The 21,205-nt window shown below is 45.9% G+C and overlaps 1 protein-coding gene across 4 annotated transcripts in view; it reads right to left on the bottom strand.

Annotated features, from left to right (window-relative positions):
• The window catches only part of CEP295 (centrosomal protein 295), a 212,246-nt gene that overhangs the window by 26,896 nt on the left and 164,145 nt on the right, over positions 1 to 21,205 (bottom strand). For 3 of the 4 annotated variants that reach the window (XM_029602323.1, XM_029602320.1, XM_029602322.1), the window contains exons 23-24: positions 2,149 to 2,831; positions 1,068 to 1,244 (exon numbers count right to left, since the gene is read on the bottom strand). In XM_029602323.1, the coding sequence (XP_029458183.1) occupies positions 1,068 to 1,244; positions 2,149 to 2,831 (860 nt within the window). The remainder of the gene's footprint in view (positions 1 to 1,067; positions 1,245 to 2,148; positions 2,832 to 21,205) is intronic. The other variant, XM_029602321.1, reaches the window with a different exon arrangement.

Raw genomic sequence — 21,205 nt, 5'->3', positions numbered from 1 at the left:
CGCAACTTACTTCAGGTTGGGCCCTGTAGTAATAAAACAAACAAAAAAAAAAAGAATAGGTAGGGTTTAGGGGGTGGGGAGGAGAGAGGAAGGGGGAAGGCCGGAATGCGTCGCCACGAGGAAATTGCAAAAGTCCCTTCCCCCTTGCGTGTGCCACCCACACGTACACGCGCGGATTATAAAATCCAGCGTGCATCTGTGCATGGCCCACGGATTTTCTAACGTGCGTGCGCCGGTGTGCGCATGTTAGAAAATCGGTGTGTCCGTGTGTGCATGCTGGGAAGCGTGCGCACATTTGAAAATCTACCCCTAATTGCTTACCTTCAATAGGTAGCAAGCTATACACCTTCCTTCCCTTGGAGTTGGTTTGTTAAAGCTAAATTTAAGAGACTGAGGAAGCCCCCAGCTGACAGTGGCAGAGCAGGAACTTCTGCACATACCTGGAAAAGCTTTCTAAGCTCTTCCACAGCTTTCCAGAAATGCCCCAATTCTGGCACTGTTGATGATACCCACATGTGTGGCTGTCTTTTAATGCTTCTTTTTGGAAAAATAAGTTACAGAATATGATTTCCGATAATTATAGGTTTGGCCCCCCACCCCCCGGCCAAAAAAAATAAATTTGTAACATCCATTTAAGATCTTTAGAGCCATTTACAGCTCAAGTTTTAGTCCAACTTTTCATAGTCAAAATGATATATTACAAGTTGTGTGACAGCAGAAGTACAGCCCCATGATCTAAAAATCAAAATACTAAAATTCCTCTCTGTTGCAAAAAAAAAAAAAAAAAGAAATCCAACAGTTAAATCCAAGACTTGTTTTGTAGTTTATTACATCTATCCATCTCTGTTGTTGGCAACTGCTAAAAAGTATTTCAGTATTCATTATATATATTTAGTCAGGTACCAAGTAACCTTAATCTATGGCTCTAGCACTTTGGAAAACATTTATAGTTTTCAATGTTAAATAGAACCTTTTAAAATGAGTAGAGTTTATATCTTAGTCTTTAAAACTTAACAATAATGGCACAAAAGGCACTACTCAAACAACAGCAGGTAATCAATATTTACCCTAGAACTACTTCTCAATTCAGGGTCATCAGTTACACATTGCAGATTATCAATTTGACACTCTCTATTTTCCTCTTGGTTTGGGTGTTCCAGGTCTGGCACTGTGACAGCGCTGTCATTCAAGCTTATTAGAGTCAGTTCTGGTTCTTCCATAATTCCATGCCCAGACTCAGTGTCCTAGAAAATAAATTGGATGAGACGAGATCAGTGTAAAATCAATAAGTCTAGCGACAGGAACATTGCTCAGTTTATCAGTGAAAAAGCACCTCTTAAAAGCCTGAAAGAAAAAAAAAAAAAAAGGCACCAAAGGAGAAAAAGCAGACAATGTTCTGAATACATAATTGATGGATGAAGTAGCACAAGTGCTGTGTTAGTCACTTGAATGCATAGAAATAAAGATCTGTGCATTCAGGTGGACTAACATGGCAACCACACTAGAACAAATAAGGCGATACCTTTTTATTGGATTTTTTTTTTTTAAGGTATTTTCAGGAAAAAAAACTCAATCTGCCAAGAAACCACTTCATTATTTTGCGGCCTCAGTATAGAAAAATCTTGAGATCTGAAAATAGTCCTTCAGCACATCAATATTGCTGGTCAGACAATCATTGTGTACTAGGAGTTATAATTTTTAGTCCATAGTCTCTTTAATGGTGAAAAAAAAGTTCTCTTGAAGCTGGTAAAGCTAAATTTTCAAAAACTATAAAGGGAATGTGGGTATAAAATAGGGAAAAATCCTCAAGAAGTTGCAAATGAAAGCTCAAGGGGACAGAATTTTGGCCCCGATTTCCACTGATCTAGAAACCACTCCCACCCGCTCCTGGACCGCTCCTGAATTATGCGGCTAAATTCTAACTGCATAACTTGTTATGCGGCTGGAATTTAGCCACATACGGCTTCATTTATCAGTCTAAATGCTTTTTCACTATCGGCCTCAGTAAGTATAACAAAGAGGTTATGGTGAGAAATACATTAAGAATTAACTGGTCCAAATGGATAGTTTAAATTTATATTCATATCTTACATTAGAACATTTTATTTATTACAATGTGTTGGAATATTAAGTACTTTCTTTACTCACCCAGGCAGGAATACAGTTTTGTAATGAACAAGTTCCAGAGCTTATTGTAGTAGCTTGGTCAATGGTTTTGAATAAAGATCTGTTCTGAACTATTTTGAGTTCTAAAGTTCCTTCTAATGTTTCCAGGTTTGTCTGCTCAAGCATTCCAGACTGAGCCTGTAATGCAGAAACCTGGCTTTCACCCAGTGGGTATGGGTGGCTTTCAGATTTATCCACACATCTGTGCATTTCTTTGTCCACATTTTGATTATCAAGATTTACTCCCACGAGCTCCATTCTTGCAATACTGGCGTGGTCAGTCTCCAGAACTGATAATTCAAAACTGCATGAGCTTTCCTTTGTGAAGTCTAAGCAATCTCTAACAGAATGCTCAGATAAAGCAGAATCATGGATAATATCCTGTGTTTCTCTTAATTCATGAAATGAACCAGCTTCTTCAAACGAATTTAATTTTTGGTTCCAGAGGTTCTCTACTGAAGCCTGAAGGTTGGGGAGATTATCTATATCTTCTGCTAATTCTTCAGCTTTCTCCGTGGTAGGCAGAGGAACAAATTCTTTTGCTGTGCTTTGCTCAAAAGATTGTCCAGATGTCTTGGTGGCAGCCACTGGGTCATCAGTAATCAAATTCTGCTCATCTAGGGTAGACTCTGGCTGAAGCTGGTGAAAAGATCCAGAAGAATCTGCTTGAAGAATTCAAACAAGGGCAAACAGGTAAATGAAAGCTTAAAAAAAGATAAAACTACTACATTTATTTATCTAACCACTAGTGTGCCCAAAGTGAGTCACAACACAATATGAACAATGTTACACAAATATACACAAAAGCAGAACAAAAATTGATATACCCAGGGCCAGTGCTGGCTTTTTTGTTATGTGAATAATTACTGTGCTGCCCTCTCATTCTTTTTTTTAATGCTTAATTTTTTTTAAATTGTTTTTCCAATAACAGACACACAATAGAAACAGTCTCTCTCTCACACACACTCTGTCCAAAGGGACTGGCACACTCAGCACGCCCAGCATGCTAGTATCCACGTGGCCACACAGGGCCCCTATTCAGTCTTGTCATATAGAATTCACAAAAAAATAAAACATAGAAGAAACCCATCTCCATGGGGTGGAGAGCAGATTTTAAGAGGACTAACATCCTGCTGTTCTAGGAAAACACCTATTACAGGTAAGCAACTCTGCTTTTCTCCTAGGACAAGCAGGATAGTAGTCTTCACACATGGGTGAATATGTAGCTACAGGCTGCCCCCCCCCATAAGATAACCAGAACTTAACTGGTGCCAACATGCACAACAACCTGTGCTGCTATAAACTGGGAGTCAAACTAAACCAGAACAAGGGGCCCGAGGCTGGGAGAGTTGGGTTTCAGAGCTGAAAAACATTGCAGAGCACTTACTAGCCAAAACTACTGTCATGTCAGCTGTCCTTGTCCAGTCAGTAATCTGAAGCAATGTGGTTCAGTGCAGTTAGTGTAGCTGGGTTTAAAAAAGGTTTGGATAAGTTCTTGGAGGAGAAGTCCAATAACGGCTATTAATCAAGTTTACTTAGGGAATAGCCACTGCTATTAATTGCATCAGTAGCATGGGATCTTCTTAGTGTTTGGATAATTGCCAGGTTCTTGTTTGGCCTCTGTTGGAAACAGAATGCTGGGCTTGATGGACCCTTGGTCTGACCCAGCATGGCAATTTCTTATGTTCTTATGTGGAGGGAACTCTAGGAGACAGCCCTGCAGATCTCAGCCACTGGCACCACGTGCAAGTGGGCTACTGAAGCAGCCATGGCTCTCACAGAATGAGCTTTCACATGGCCGTCAAGCTGCAATCCCGCCTTTGTGTAGCAGAAGCAAATGCAACCTGCCAGCCAGTTCAATAAGGTTTGCTTAGATACTGCAAATCCCAATCTGTTTTTGTTAAAAGAGAAAGTTGCATGGTCTGTCTATGGCTCGCCATATGTTTCAGATAAAAAGCTAGGGCCCAGTGTTTGCAAAGCCCGTTTGCCCTGGTGCGAATGTGGTTTTGGAAAAAAGGTGAGCAGGACAATAGACTGATTGATATGGAATTCCATGACTACCTTTACAAGGTGTGTCCGCAGAACCACCTTATTATGAAAAACATTTGTATAAGCTGGGTAAGACACCAGTGCCTGAAGTTCATTGACTGCATGCAGAAGTGACTACAACTAGGAAGAGGACCTTCCAGGACAGTTACCTCAGGTCACACAACCGCAGAGGCTCAAAAGGGGTCCCCATGAGGCGGGTTCAGACCACACTGACATCCCAGGATACTGCTGGGGGTCGAATTGGAGGCTTGAGTTGAAGTAGGCCTCAGCATGAAGCATCCCACAAGAGGCTGCATCAAGATGGGGGAGCTGTGATAAGCCCCAATAGCACTGAGGTAGACTCTCATGAAGGTGGTCTTCAAACCAGCCTCTGAGAGGTACAGATGGTAATCCAGAAGTTTCAAGGTGGAAAAGAATGGATCCAACCCGCGTCCCTCACACCAAGCCAAGAACCTCCTCCACTTGAGCTCGCAAGACCTCCTAGTGGAAGGCTTCCTGGACTCCAGCAAGACTCGAGACACCTCTTCTGAGAGGCCCAGGGCCTGCAAGGTTATCCCTTCAACATCCATGCTGTGAGAGATAAGACTCTAAGGTTGGGAAGACGCAGCCTGCCCTGATCCTGAGTGATCAGGTCTGGAGAGATCCCCAGACTGATCAGCATCCGGAAGGAGAGGTCCTGTAGAAGTGGGAACCAGATCTGCCTTGGTCAATAAAGGCACGATTAGGATCATGGTTCCCCGGTCCTGTTGTAGCTTCAGGAGAGTCTTTGTTACCAGCTGAAGTGGAGGGTATGCATACAGGAGGCCAGAGCCCCAAAGGAGGGCGAAGGCATCTGATGTCAGCTTGCCGTCCCCCCCCCCCCTGAACAGGGAGCAGAACTGGTCCATCTTCTTGTTGCAAAGGGACGCAAAGAGATCCAGATCTGGGATCCCCCAGAGGTAGAAGATCTGATCCACAACCTCCTACTTTAGGGACCATTCGTGGGGGCAGAATGAGCGACTCAGAATGACTGCCGCCACATTCTCTGTTCCTGGCAGGTACATGGCACAAATAAGTATGCCTTGGGACAGGGCCCAGGACCAGATCTGGACTGCTTCTTGACAGAGAAGGAAAGATCCCGTGCCTCCCTGCTTGTTCAGGTACCACATCACCACCTGGTCTGGACCAGAACCAACTTGTTGGCTAGGTGATCCTGAAATGCCCAGAGTGTGTACCGGACCGCAAGGAGCTCCAGGAAGTTTATCTGACATTGTCACTCCTGCAAGGACTATCGACCCTGGGTGCAGAGATCCGCAACATGGGCTCCCCAGCCCAGGTGTGAGGCATCTGTGGTGCCAGTGACCTAAGGAGGAGGCACCTGGAAAGGAATCCCCACCTCTAAATTGAAATGGGATTGCCATCACGATAGGGACTCCTGAAGTTGCATGATGACCGCAATGCATGCCCAGAGGTCCTGGGTAGCCTGGCACCACTGGGACCATAAAGTCCACTGTGCTCTGCGCATATGCAGTCAGACAAAGGGCATAACATGAACTGTCACTGCCATGTGACCCAAGAGATGCAGCATCTCCCCTTGGGCCAGTGCCCGGTCCCGGGGAATAAACATCCGGCCTTGAACCGTGTTGAATCTGGCCTCATTGAACTCCAGTTGAAGGGATGGAATAAGATGGGACTTTGGGTAGCTGATCAGAAACCCCAAGATCTCCGAACTCCGGATGGTGGACTGGAGTGACTGCAGCACCCCTGGTCTGGTATCGCTCTTGATTAGCCAATCATCCAGGTAGAGGAAGACCTGCACTCGCTGCTTTCGAAGATAGGCCCCCTCAACTCCTAGGCACAACATGAAGACAAGGGGTGCGGATGCCAGGCCGAAGGGCAGCACTCGATATTGAAAGTACTCCTTTCCCACCAGAAAGCGGAAGTACTTCCGATGGTTGTGAGAGATTGCAATGTGGGCGTATGCATCCTTTAAATCGAGGGAGCACAGCCAGTCTCCTTTCTTTAGGAGAGGGATTAGAGCACCCAACAAAAACATTTTGAACTTTTCTCTTACGAGGAATTTGTTCAAAGCCCTCAGGACCAGAATAGGACAGAGGCCTCCTGTTTTCTTGGGAATCAGGAAATACCTGGAATAAAACCCCCTGCCCTACTGGCTTGGTGGAATGGGTTTGACTGCCTGAGCCATTAAGAGAGCGGAGAGCTCTACTCGCAGTACTTGCTGGTTCACCAAAGACTCCCATGAGGAACACGGAGGGGATTTCAGGGGAACCTTTCAAAAGTTCAGCCTGTATCCCTGACGAACAATGGATAGGACCCATGGGTTCGAAGTGACCGAGAGCCAACGGTCTGCAAAGAGTTGCAGGCAGCCTCCAACCAGAGGATCATTCGTCACGGGTACAGGGCGCTGGTTTATACTCCCTCGCAGTTAAAATCCTGTGGCAGGGCTTTGCTGAGGGGCTGGCTGTGTGCGAGACTGCTGTATGCGTGGCCTAGGTGCAGCATGCTGAGACCGCACCCTACCCGCTGGAGGATAGCACTTTCTCAGGTGGTAAAAGGGGCGCCCTCAAACTCTGTTTCGAGGACTTTTTACCTGAGGAGAGAGGAGTTTGTGGACAGATACTGGAGGATTTCATGATAGTCCTTCAACTGAGCCACTGCCTCCTTGATTTTATCCCCAAAGAGATTGTCCACAGTACAGGATAGGTAAGCAATATGCTCCTGCACTTCTGGGCTGGAGGTCTGAGGCTTGAAGCCAGGCCATGTACAGAGTACCTATGCCCACCACAGCAACCCTCGCTGCCATTTTGAAGACATTGTAAGCAGACCGGACCTTATCTTTGTCACACTCCAGTCCCTGCTGAATCACTTTCGGGAAATCTTCCTGAAGTTGTTCCGGAAAGCGTTCCACCAAACCTTGAGTTTTTTCCAGAGGTTCCTGGAGTACTGGCTCATATAGAGTTGGTAACATGCAATTCAGGCCGCCAGCATGGACCCTTGGAAGACCTTCCTTCCTAGAGCATCCAGGGCTCGGTGATCATGACCTGAGGGAACCAAAACATGTGTCCGTGATCTCTTCATCTTCTTCAAGGCTGATTCCACCACTACCGTCTGGTGTGGAAGCTGGTGGCATTCAAACCCCATGGTGGGTTGCAGCAAATAAACCGCATCAGTCTTTTGGTTTACTGGGAGGATCAAAACAGGATGCTCCCACGCCGGATAAACAGATCTTTAAAGATGTCGTGAACTGGTACTGCCACGACCTCCTTAGGAGCATCCACAAATTGGAGGACTTCCAGTATCTTGTGTCTGGAGTCCTGCTCAGTCAAGAGCTGGAATTGCACAGAGTCTGCCATAGTCCTCACGAAGCCTGCAAAAGTCAAGTCTTCTGGCGGAGACTTACGCCTTTCTTCCAGGGGAAATGGCTGAGGGCAAGCCCTCCAAAGAGGACGGGGACGCTTCATCCTCCCAAGGATCATATGGAGCATCCTCTTCACTGGGAGTGACCGGGTGCACCAGAGGGGGAGCCCCTTTAGCGCCCCTTGTCTGGGAACCCGAAGGTACCATAAGTCCCAAAGGCCTAGGTGTGGGCACTGGCGGCTCTGTGGGCACCAAAGGGTGCACTGGCCCCAAAGGCCCTGTGGGAATCTGTGGACCTAAAGGCACCAATCCTGAAGGCCCTGAAATGGGTAGCGCCGGTCGAGGGGCCGTCCATGGGAGCAGGACCAGTGAGCCAGACGGTCCTCCCTCATCAAAAGAATCGACCACCAGAATAGGGACCGGTGAGGGCTGCAGTGGTGTCCCCCTGTGGCATCGAGGGTGCCCGGGGCACCAGAAGAGGCTGAATCGGCAACACACCGAGCAATAAATCCAGCTACTCTAGCAAAGGTGTGAGCACGAATGGAGTCAGTTCTGGTAGCGGCCCCGATAGGGCCGGTGGCTCGATGCCATGTAGGGCTCGGCTGACCGCCAACCGCACTCTGTGCTCCAACTCCTCCTCAAATGCTGATGATAGAACAGTGCAAGGAGGAGGAGGTGAAACCAGATCCCCGGCGGAGCCCCCGAAGGGGATCAGTACCCATCACTGGAACCGGTGGGGATCATCTCAGGCTCTCAGCCTCTATGAAAGGTGATGCCTCCTGGGGCTGGGGCCGCTTTGGGGGCAGCTCAGACGGTGCACCGGTGGCTTCCCTAGCTTGGAGCTATGGCAATCGATGGTGATGCTTTCTTGATTTCCCTCGATGCTCGGCCTGGTCTTTCTCCGGAGCAGAAGGAGATGGCGAGGAACTAGATCTGGAACGAGAAGAGACAAAGCAGATGATCTCCCACACCCAGTTACACCAGAGAACCCTGGCGGTGGGGAAAATAACACTGGAGTCTGAATCGCTGAGTTTTACGCCCCCTGGGTGTTGAGGCCCCAGAAGCTGAAGTCTAAGGCTCAGATTTTCTCGCGCCAAACAACTTTTCCATCTTCTCAAGGTGCACACACAACGGCCCTTAGGAGTCATCTGGGCACAGAAAGCGCAGCTTTGGACATCATGCGATGCCCCCAGGCACAAAATGCAGACCTTATAGGGGTTTGTGATGGACATAGTGCAGGGGCACTGGGGACGACAATGGAAAGAGCGCGATGCGTGATTGGTGACCGGCGGCCACCGGAAAGTGGCACCATTGGGAATAGGCCGCGAAAAACAAATTAAAAAACAAACAAACAAAACCAAAAATAAAACAAACCCCCCCCCCTCAAAAAACAAAACTTATTGCAACGCCTGATAACTAACCCCAGGAGACAGAGCGACCCGGCACGCCCCAAAAAAGGAGAAGAAAACAGTTTTCCACAAAGTTGAACACAAGCTCCACAGTCGCGAGGCAAAAGCTTCGCGGAAAAAGAGAGACTGAAGAGGGACCCCATGTGTACGCGTGGATACTAGCATGCTGGGCATACAAACGTTTTTCATGCCGGGCTCCATCTGATGATGTCAGCCTATGTGTGAGGACTACCATCCTGCTTGTCCTTGGAGAAACTCCCTTCCTTGGATGATCCGCCTACAGCCACCACTGCAGTTAGGAGGAGACTTCCATTGGCAGGAGGAGCTGAACTGAATATTCCTGAGACTGCAGGTTCCACAGAGACATGAGGGAGCGCTGAAGAGGACTCATGTGTGCCCTCACCCAAGGACCACTTCCAGGATTGCCGCCATTAAGCCAAGTACTTGCAGGTAGGAGCATACAGTTGGGCACTGAGTGCTCAATAACACACGGAGCTGTGTCATTAACTTCTGAATGCACGCTTCTGGGAGGAAAACTTTGCCCCGCTTCGTGTAGAACCAAACCCAGAGGTATTCCAATGACTAAGCAGGCCAAAGACTGCTCTTGGCCAGGTTCACCAACTAGCCGAGCTACTGAAACAGGGAGATCACCTTGCGGGTCACTCTGCCGCTCTCTTCCAGCAACTTTGCTTGAATCAGCCAGTTATCCAAATACAGGTGAACGAGGATCCCATCTTTTCTCAATTCTGCCGCCACTACCACCATTACCTTGGAAAAGTTCCTTAGGGCAATGGCCAGACCAAAGGGCAGGGACAGAAACTGGTAATGGCGTCCCAGAACTGCGAACTTGAGAAAGCGCTGATGCTCTAGTCAGATGGGAATATGAAGGTACGCCTTGGACAGCCATTATTATCAAGTGCAATGTTTCCATGCAAAAATGCGTCACCCGAGGAGGAAGTGACGTCATCTTCACGGATGGCAGCATAGCTCTCGAGCTCCTCTCATACCCACTCAATATATTGTAAAAAAAACGCTTATTTGACTTGGAGCGATTTCTACCAAAGTGCACTGGAGCATAACTCATTTGCGAGCATGACAGGGAAGAAAAAAAAAAAATCGGTGGACTTCCAACATTTCACGTATCATAAACTGTCTGACTCGGACCAGAGGGAAGAAGGAGGCATGGCGGGGTCCGACCATGCTGACGATCAGAGTGAGGAAGCCGATGACTTCAATTTAACCGCGGAAGAAGCTCCGACAAGAGCTGAATTTCGAAACTGGTTCTGCACTATCAGGCAGGACCTTAAGAGCTATAAAAAGGAAATTCATGGGATGATGGAGGACTTTCGCGAAGAAATGGCTGCCATGGGGTCTAGAGTGGATGAAATGGGATACCCGACTTGATGGTCAAGTCGAGTTTACAAAAGGCCTGCATGATTCCCTTCTTGAGCTTCAAGAAGATAATACATGCTAAGCTCGCAGACCTAGAAAAATCGAGCTCGCCGGGGGAACCTTCGCTTTCGCGGCCTGCTAGAGAATACAACGAATGCAGACTGTGCAGATACGGTGAGACGTTTTTGCCAATACTTACTGAATTTTGAGGGAAATGATGAAACCCCACCAAGTTCAACTATAAAAATAGACAGAGCACATCGGGCGCTACGCTCAGGAGGAGCTACTATGCCCCGTGATGTTATCGTATGTTTTCACGACTTTGCTCAGGAGAAAATTGCGACTGCAGCCAGAAAACAAGCACGTTGGCAGTGGGAAAATCAAGAGGTCTCGGTTTATGCGGACCTTACACAAGCTACTCTAAAAAACCGATCCGACCTCCGCGAAGTAACTCAATTTTTAAGGAAAGAAAATGTGAAATACAGATGGATGCACCCGTTCAGGCTTACATATACGTGGAATGGAGTATCAGCGCAGATCTGCTCCCTACACGAGGCGGCGACCATTTTGCTGGAGAAAGGATTTAAGCCCTCGACCGGCTCCGGGCAAGGCAATGGCAAACCCAGCATTAAAGATCAACATCCGCGGTGGCAGAGAGTTGGCTCACGCAATAGTAGACTTAAGAGGAGCTCGGACCCCAGGATAAGAGACGTGGCGGTCTCATGACTTTCAACAGCAGAAGGCTATAATTATTAGCGGTTTATTATCTGGTGGCAAAGGTTTGATGCCAAATGTAATGTGTTAATGTTCCCAGTTCCCAGAGTTCACATGTTATTTGAATGCTTCCATATCCATTGCGGTGCATTTGTTATACAATGTATAATGTTTGCGAGAGAGAGCGTTTTGTACAGCAAACCTGAATGGGTGGGGGGGAGTATATTGATTGCTATAATCTTCCTCCAAAATGATAGGAGAATGGATCTGCATGGGGGTAATAGCAGATCGGTTTGGGGTAGGGGGGAAGGGGAATTGGGTAAGGGGGGGTACTGGCTCCAACCAAGATGGGAGGGTGGATGTGCACAGCATGTGTCTGGGACCAGTCGGATCTTTAATGGCCTTTATTTGTATATCATGGAGCTTGCTAGGTCAGGACAGACTAGCTTTCTATGGCTAATATACGCATAGGCTCACTTAATGTAAAAGGGCTCAACACTCCTTTTAAAAGGCGGTTACTTTTTAAAGAAGTAGCAATCATAAATTAGACATTATTCTCATACAAGAAACACATTTGAAGGCGCGCCACGAAGCTCTTATGGCGTCACGGGCTTTTCCCAACCAATACTATGCTCCGTGCACAAAGGGAGCTAAATATGCAGGGGTGGGGATATTATTTGCCTCTTCATTCGTGTTTGAATGCAAAAGATGTGTTAAGGACCCTGCAGGTAGATATTTGCTAATGGGAATTTTGGTGGCTGGTAAAGAATACACTATACTTAACCTCTATGCTCCTAATGCTGATCAGGGTGCATTTTATGATCAGATATCTAATCTACTCTTGATGCATGGCAATGGTTTGATTTTGGTGGGGGGCGACTTTAATCTAGTCAGGGAACAGCAGTGGATGCTTCTAAAGGGCATGTATCAGCACCCCAGGCACACAGAATTCGGCTTCAGAGACTTCTTGATTCATGGCATTTATTAGATGCCTGGAGGGTGCTGCACATGATTCCCATTCACGAATAGATTACTTCCTGGTGGATAAGGGACTTTTCAACCAGGTAAATAATGCTGACATCATACCTATAGCTTGGACGGACCATGCTCTTATCACTATAGATGTTCACTTTGATAGCTATGACAAGGGTATACGATTCTGGCGGCTTAATGAGTCCCTGCTAAACGATAAAGAATTCAACCAGACCCTAATCTCTAATATTAAAGACTTCTTCCACTGAAATGATGTGGGAGACACCACTCCATCAGTGGTTTGGGAAGCATTTAAAGCATATCTTAGAGGGCTCTTAATATCCAGGGGCTCTTATGTTAAAAAACAGACCAACCAGGAAGCCCAAAAATTACGCTCTGCTATCACAACTCTGGGGCGGCAACACCAGGTCACAGGCAGCACCAAAATTCTATCAATTATCTAAGGCAAGGGAAGACTTAATGAGACTAGAATCTACTAAACTGGCGCACTGGATGCAATCCACGAAGCAAACTTATTTTGAGGGGGGTAATAAAGCTGGAAAGCTTCTAGCTAAGAAGCTAAAGAAAATTCAATATCAAAATACCATCTCCAAAATTAAGGGGGCGGGGGATAGTATCCTAACTACTAACACTGATATTCGGAATAGATTTTTAGAGTTCTACGCTTCTTTGTACAGTTCTAATGAGGCTATACAACAACATACCATAAAGGACTACCTAGATTGTCTCACCGTCCCAACACTGAGTACCGAGGCTAGGGCAGAGATAGAAGCGGATATCACAACACCAGAAATTTTGTTCACCATTAAATCTCTTAAACCAGGTAAATCTCCAGGACCTGATGGCCTTACTGCTAACTTTTATAAACAATTTGGCCCTTATGTAGTTGCCCACCTGCAGAAGGTCTTTAACTCTCTGAAGGAGGATGGCAGCCTGGCTGGAGATGCTAACCTAGCGGGTATCACAGTGTTACCAAAACCTGGGCGAGACCCCACGGTTTGCAGATCGTATAGACCAGTGGTTCTCAACCCTGTCCTGGGGACCCCCCCAGCCAGTCGGGTTTTCAGGAAATCCACAATGAATATGCATGAGACAAAATTTGCATGCACTGCCTCCATAACATGCAAATTTTCTCTCATGCATATTCATTGTGGATACCCTGAAAACCCGACTGGCTGGGGGGGTCCCCAGGACAGGGTTGAGAACCACTGGTATAGACCAATCTCACTGATAAACCTAGACCTAAAAATTCTGGCGAAAATCCTGGCAGGGCGTATCAATAAGCATATCACCCATCTTATACATCAGGATCAAGCTGGGTTTATACCAGGGAGGCTTGCAGGGGATAATATACGTAAACTTATAAATTTGATGGGGGAAGCACACTCCAGCAAACAGGAAGCTCTCTTCTTATCCATAGACGCCGAAAAGGCATTCGATATGGTGCATTGGCCGTTCTTATTCGGAGTCCTACAAAAAAATGGGGTTTGGACAGGGTCTATGCAGCTGGCTGACTAAGCTACATGATGAACCCAGAGCTTGCTTAAAAATAAATGGGGGGTACTCCAATCCCTTTGTTGTTGGGCGAGGGACCCGTCAGGGCTGCCCGCTATCCCCAACCCTATTTGCCATCTTTTTAGAGCCGTTGGCGCTTAATATTCGCAGGAATATCGGGATACAGGGATTTGCAATAGGTACAAACTTTGCCTTTTCGCTGATATTATGTTTACAGTAAAATCTCCCAATACTTCACTGGTTGAAATTGAGAGGGAACTTCAGAAGTTTAGCGATGCCTCAGGCTTTAAAGTAAATTGGGAGAAGTCTGAGATCCTTAATATTACTTGCACCCCAGAATCGGTAGAAATTTTGAGGGGGGCACACCCATTTAGGTGGGCTACTCAAAAATCAAATATCTAGGAGTTTAGTTCTCTAGCCACCCTAGAGATTTATTTAAACTAAATTACTTACCCTTGACATCTGGGCTGGGATGCCTATTTCCTGGCTGGGGCGCATAGCTACCCTCAAAATGAATGTTCTCCCTAAATTGCTTTACCTTTTCCAATCTCTCCCTATAGCGATCTCCCACAATTTACTTCTACGCTGGCAACGGAAACTATTCAGTTTCATTTGGAAACGTAGGCCACCCAGGGTTAAACGACAGGTATTATATATGGCTAAATTGGATGGGGGGCTGGGAGTTCCCAATCTCCAAGGGTACTTCGTTGCCTCTCAAATGAGGTCGCTTGTAGTGTGGCATGATTTGATAGAGCCTAAACATTGGGCCCAGATAGAACAACACTATATGGGACGTATGCCTCTGGCAGCACTACCATGGCAGCCAAAGGCAACATAGAGGGATTGCCCTAACATGATGCCTACTACCAGAACAACAATGCAGATCTGGGCTAAATGGAAATCGAAATTGGTGGGTACTAAGGATTATTTTCACCTTACTCACCTCTTTCATAACAAGACCTTTCTGCCAAGTACTATGGCACGCTCATTTTCAGAGTGGAAAGATGGTGGATTGATCTGTTTGGGCCACATATGGGGAGACAACAAATTCATCCCCTTCACATCTCTATGTCAGGACTATGGTCTCACTAATCGTGAGCTTCTGGCATACAACCAAATCACCCACTTTTATCAGAGCCTCCATGTTCCCAAGATGCTGAACATCGAAAAATCTCAGTTCGAGGGGTTATATACTTCACCGCATATGACTAAACAGCTGATTTCTAAAATATATAAAATCCTCAATGTGCCTCCATCGACCCGAGTCTCCTTTATCTCACAGTGGATGCAGGACTTACCCTATGCGATAGAGTCGGAGACTTGGCATATTATTTTTCAAAACATTAGTAAGGCATCGATCTCATCATCACTAGTTGAGAATGGCTATAAGATGTTGTACCGGTGGTATTACACTCCGGAGCGTTTTTTTAAAATGAAAGTTCTAAAGTCTGACAAATGTTGGCGGGGATGCGGGGACATTCATACACATGTGGTGGACTGGAGACTGTATTGCTGCTTTGTGGCAGCAGGTACAGAACCTGATCTCAACAATCTTGGAGGATAAGCTTGACCTATCTATGGACCTCGCTTTATTGCATCATACAGAGGTCACTGAGAAGAAGACAGCGTATCAGTTTGGCCTACAAGAGTGTATCGCTACACGAATGGAAATTGCCAGCATGTGGAAATTATCACATAGCCCAACTTTATCTGATGTTCTTTGTAGATTGGACAATGTGTGTACAATGGACAAATTGACGGTACTAAAGAGACAAAGACTTGCATCGTTTCATCGGACATGGGATCCATATTTGAAGTGGCAAGCATCTGGACAGAATTATAACACCTCGCACCCCTGATGTTGTGTGCGAGCCTAAGTAGACTAGCTATTGAATAACTCAGACATATGTTTGATGCTTTATCGGACTATCATATGGTTGGACAGAAGGGATGGGGGGAAGGGGGGTGGACCTGGGGGGATAATCAGAAATGTTTGGTGATGTGTAATCTCACATGAATGTTGATGATTGAAGTGTTTTCACCAATAAACATACAATTATTAAAAAAAAAAAAAAAAATGCATCACCCGCAGATTACAATCTTTCTGGAGCTTGGAAAGTACTTTCTCTTCTGAAGATGTGGATTGGGGGTATTTTTGGTGTTCCTCATTGCATATTTCACTATCCTCCAGCTTAACTCAATCTTCCTTTTTTGTTTCCCAGAGGGCGGTGTGGACTCCATGGAAACTTCTTTCGAGCTGGCATAGCGGCCACTCATAATTGTTGGTTCTGTTCTCTTCCAAAGGCCACATTATCTCATGTTATTTTTGTCCCACTGTGTTTTCGTTTTGGCAACAGTTGTGGGAGGTAATTTCTCGGATCTTACACTTGGACGCCCTACTTACTTAAGCATAGTTATTCTTGGGGGGACAGCATTGCCTTTTTCTCTTCCCCCTCCACACCGTAAGTTATTGTATTTTTTCCTTGCAGTTACAATTCATTTAATTTTATCCTTTTGGAAACACTGACTCAATGAGCATTTTTGGTGGAATTATCTCTGTTTATATTGTAAATATGAGAACGCTGTTGCTATTAAGAGTTGCCGTCTTGCCTCTTGGTCACAGGTGTAGAATCCGCTGGATGATTATTTTGATTCTCTGGGCAGGGCAAGCTGATGCACAACTTTTGTACCTCTGCAGTATTATCTTTCTGGTTGCGCTTAATTTTCTTTGTTAGGGCAGCTTTATGTGATCTGTCTTTGTATTTTGTAAGTTTTGTTTTCCTTATTCTCTATGTCTTTGCCTTGTATTTTGTTTATTGCATTCTTACCAATAAAAAGATTTGAACTCATAAAAAAAAAAAAAAAAAGAAAAAAAAAAAAAAAAAGAGTTAGGCATCCTAATGCCTAGGCTTCTCCCAAAAATAAGTGCCATAAAACAATTTAAGCGCACAATAAAACTTGTGTGAATAGGTTAAGCGTGCGGCCACTTAAGGTGCCGCTTAACTTAGACACACATAATCCAAGGCCCGGCTAGGTGCCCAAAAACTGGACACACAGCTAGAAGCACAAGCCGAACAGATAATACTGTAGTGGGCAGCCTTAGAAAGCGCGCGAAATGCCGTTGCAGCCTACCAAGCGCCGCACAGAAAAAAAGCCTCAGAGTGGAGCCTAGCCTAATGAGGGTGCTCAACACGCCAAGCTGCCCATGTCCCTTGAACTTCGGAACAGCGTGCTGAGCATGGAGACTGTGAAAAAAGCAGAAAGCCGTATGCTACAAAAGATATATATATATATATATATATATACACACACACACATATATACTTTTTTTTTATATACTTATCTACGTTCAGCCTTACGTGGCTGAGTACAGAGACAGTCTCCGGCTACAGGGGAGAGAGGGCGAATGCAGTCACTACCGTGCTTGGCTTCCTGCACCCACTGCTTTTCGGCCACTTAAGCAGCTAAGTCCACGCCGGCTGAAAAACCAGCTCCCGGACCAAGGCACTCATCTAAGGGACCACAGAAATCACCTCAGGAATTCTCAACGGTGGGAGGGACCTTTTGGCATCATCGCAGAAGAGCAGGGCGGATGTAATAACCTTAATTCTCCTTTTTTAAAATGAAGCAATTCCCAGTAGGGAGGTGCACGTCTACCATCTGCTGGAGATGGAGAATACTGGCAGGTTGATGTCACTGCAGGGTTATATGCACTGTGACATCAGTTTGCTCCGTCTTCATCTGCTGGTAGAGGTGCATAACACACTTGTTCTGGATTCATCTGACTGGACGCTAAGAAACTTGATTTCCAATTACCCTAAAAGACTGTTGTGAATTAGTGTGTGGGGGGTACACAAACTTTTTCCTCTCTCTCTTATATCTGCACACTAACATGTTCATTCTCTCTAACACTCCCTTTTTTTTTCTCACATGCAACCTCTCTCTCCCACATTCACATACCTTCTCTCCATTTCTCTTTCGCTTATATATGCTGAATCACTTATACATATGCGCTCACACACACTCGTGCACGCTCATTCTCACACACTTACATGTTCTCAGACGTGCTCTCTCATACACACACTCTCTTTCTTGTTCATATACATAATCTCTCATATACACACACCCACCCCCCCCTTTCTTCAACCACTGGAAGAGGCCCCAGGGACCTGTTTAACTCTTTGGGCTGCCAGAAGGATAGGTTCCACCAGAACTGATTTTAGAAGGGATGCAGAGCCAAAGACGAATCAGCCAGAACGAGGCACCCACCCATAACTGAAGGGCAAGAGAGGGTTCCCCCTCCTCAAAATTAAGGTATCACTCTGTCTCTCCAAAAGAACCCTTTAAGTAATTTTTCCACAAAGCCCCTAAATCTCAAATACCTTTCTTTTCCAACCAAGATCCCATCAAGTACTCTCCCCTCCTCCCAGCTCCAAGAGCCCAGCCACTCTCCTCCTCTCTCCCTAACCTTCCCAGACACCTTGTTCATGGTGACATTCATTTCTTCCTCTCTATGGCTGATTCCTCTGCACCGTATGGGACCACTCAAGCTAATGGCATTGCCCCATGCCAACAGATGCACGCTGATGATGCTGCCTGCTGTTATTTGAGTGTTCCCTGCAGTGCATTTTTTTTTATAGTAAAAACGCCTCTAAAAAGACTGACTTATCTCTTTGCAAGCTGACAAACTATAGCGTCTCTGCGGACCCAACACTGGCATAGTGTTTCAAGAGGTATATTCTGCATCAGGGGCTTTGACAGCTGCTAACACTGGCATTTCTCATTAAGGCATGTAGACCACTGTTTATATATAGTCACTGTAAAAGCACAAATGGAGAAATTACTTACCTGAATTTTGCTTTTCTTAGTGTAGCCAGATGGACTCAGGACCAATGGGTTTTGCTCCCCTGCCAGCAGATGGAGACTGAGTCAGATTTCAAAGATGACATCACCCTAGATACACCCCTGCAGTGACCTTAGCCCTTCAGTATTCTCTTCAAAAGCCACTGTGGACATACTATTGAAAACACCTGATTTAAAATATGATTAATAACGAATAACCGCAACTGTACTCAATCAATCATAAACACTGAACCCTAGTAAGAACACAGATGCCCTGATCTAGGGAAGGCTGCCCGCGGTCCAGTTAACACCACCCTTGCAAAGACTGTGTCTTCTCGGGCCTGATTGTCCAGGCGACAGAACCTGGAGAAGATGTGCAAGGAGGACCACTATCGATGGGAAACAGCAGTCTAGCTTCTGCCCATGAGACCGACTGAGCCCTAGTGGAATGAGCTTTAACCTGAGAAGGTAATGGCTTTCTTGCCTCCACAGAGGTTCCCATGCCCACCTCCTTAATCCAGCGAGCTATGGTAGCCTGCGAAGTTGGTTCGCCCTGCTTCCTTCCACTGTTAAGAACAAACAGGCGGTTTTGTCTTTCAGACCAGACACAGCACCAAAAGCCTACTGACATTAAAATGATGGAGGAGGCAATATTCTTCCGCGTCCTTGTGCTTATCTAGGGATGGCAACAAAATGGACCAATTCAAACGAAACTCCGAGACTACCTTGGGCAAGAAGGATGGAATGGTACGACGCTGTAATGCTCCTGGAGTCATCTGGAGGAACAGTTCCAGACACGACAATGCCTATAGTTCAGAGATGCGATGTGCTGGGCATACAGCCACCAGGAACACTGTTTTCAAGGTTAATAAATGCAAGGAAAGACTGCACAGAGGCAGAAAGAAGGGCCCTGCCAAAAATTCCAATACTAGTTTAAGATTCCACAAGGGAATTGGCCACTGTAGGGGTGGCTGTAGGTGCTTTACCCCTTTCAGAAAATGGGCCATGCCCAGATGAGCCGACAGGCGAGTTCCATTCACCTTGCCCTTGAAACAGGAGAGAGCCACTACCTGGACCTTCAAGGAGTTAAGGGTCAAACCTTTAATTCAAGCAGTCCTGCAAAAATTCCAGAATTAGTGGGATTTTGACCGCTCTAGCGGGGACATCGCGTTCCTCGCACCAGGCCTCAAATACTCTCCAGCACCGCACATATACTAGGAAAATAAAGAACTTCCAAGCGCAGAGTAAGGTGGCAATTATTGCCACAGAATATCCTCGCTTCATCAGGCAAGCCCTCTCAAGGGCCAGACCGTAAGACAGAATCAAGTCAGATCCTCGTGAAGGACTGGTCCCTGCTGTAGCAAGTCCCTGTGCGGTGGGAGGCACAGAAGGGTCTCCACCAAGAGTCTCCACATATTCGTATACCAAGGATGCCTGAGCCAATCTGAAGCTACTAATAGGATTAAATCCCCTGTAGTGCTTGATTCTGCAAATGACCCTGCCCAGCAGAGGCCATGCAGGGAAGGCATATAGCAACTCTTCTTCAGGCCAGGTCTGAACAAGAGCATAGATAGAAGTCTTTCAAATCATGAGAGGTCTAGAACGGGTAGATCTAAATCGGTTATTTACTGTTTCAGATAATAGATGGACTAGGGGGCACTCCATGAAGTTAGCAAGTCTAGTTTCTGTAGGGGCGAAAGCATTGGAAGCGAGGGGAGGGGCACTGTAACTGCTTTCTCTTATCTTCTGGTAGCCGGGGAACTGGAGATTCGCCCCTTTACTGGCCAGCTTTTTCAGTTCGCTCAATGTACAATTAAGTTCTGGAATTTGTTGCAAGAGGATGTGGTTAATGTAGTTACTGTAACTGGGTTTAAAAAAAAAGTGTGGATATGTTCTTGGAGGAGAGATCCATTAACTGTTATTAATCAAGTTGACATAGGGATTAGCCACTGCTATTACTGGCATCAGTAACATGGGATCTAGTGTTTGGGTTCTTGCCAGGTACTTGTAGCCTAGATTGGCCACTGATGGAAACAGGATACTGGACTTGATGGACCCTTGCTCTGACCCAGTATGGCAATTTCTTATGTTCTTATGATCCCCAGGAACCACTGATCTCTTCTGTGACTGAAGAATCAGGGAACCTTCGCATTGTGAGATAAGGCCAGCAGGTCTATGGATGGGAGACACAGCGATCAACTATCAGCTGGCAAGTCGTTTACTACCCCAAACCAAATAAGCCTGATACTTCACTTTCAATGCATATCCAGCATAGCTCTCTGCTTCAACGGCAGGGGAGTAAGACTGATACTTCACGCATATCCAGCATAGCTCTCTGCTTCAACGGCAGGGGAGAAAGTCTGATACTTCACTTTCAATGCATATCCAGCATAACTCTCTGCTTCAACGGCAGGAGGGAATGAAGAAAAGTGGATCTATATACAGACAAGGACTGAATTATATAGTCTGGGTAAACAAATAAGCATGGGTGTAGCTTGCTTATTGTGGCGGTTACTATCCCTAATTAATTAAGCTAGATATTTCACTTAGATGCAGTTCCAACACTTCTCTCTACATTAATGGTGGGGGTGGAAGAGAAATAGAACCAAAAGTTTACTAAGAGCCAAGAGTAACAGAGAAGTATGAGAAAAAAAAAAGTGCGAAGCTTGCTGGGCAGACTAGATGGGCCGTTTGGTCTTCTTCTGCCGTCATTTCTATGTTTCTATGTTAAGTCTTTGGCTGATAATGCCCACTCTCTTGGATCCATA

Source organism: Rhinatrema bivittatum, chromosome 5 (assembly GCF_901001135.1).
Source record: "Rhinatrema bivittatum chromosome 5, aRhiBiv1.1, whole genome shotgun sequence".
In the NCBI taxonomy this organism is placed as follows: domain Eukaryota; kingdom Metazoa; phylum Chordata; class Amphibia; order Gymnophiona; family Rhinatrematidae; genus Rhinatrema; species Rhinatrema bivittatum.
Note: the sequence above shows the minus strand (reverse complement) of the source record. Positions and strands in the feature narration are given on the sequence as shown.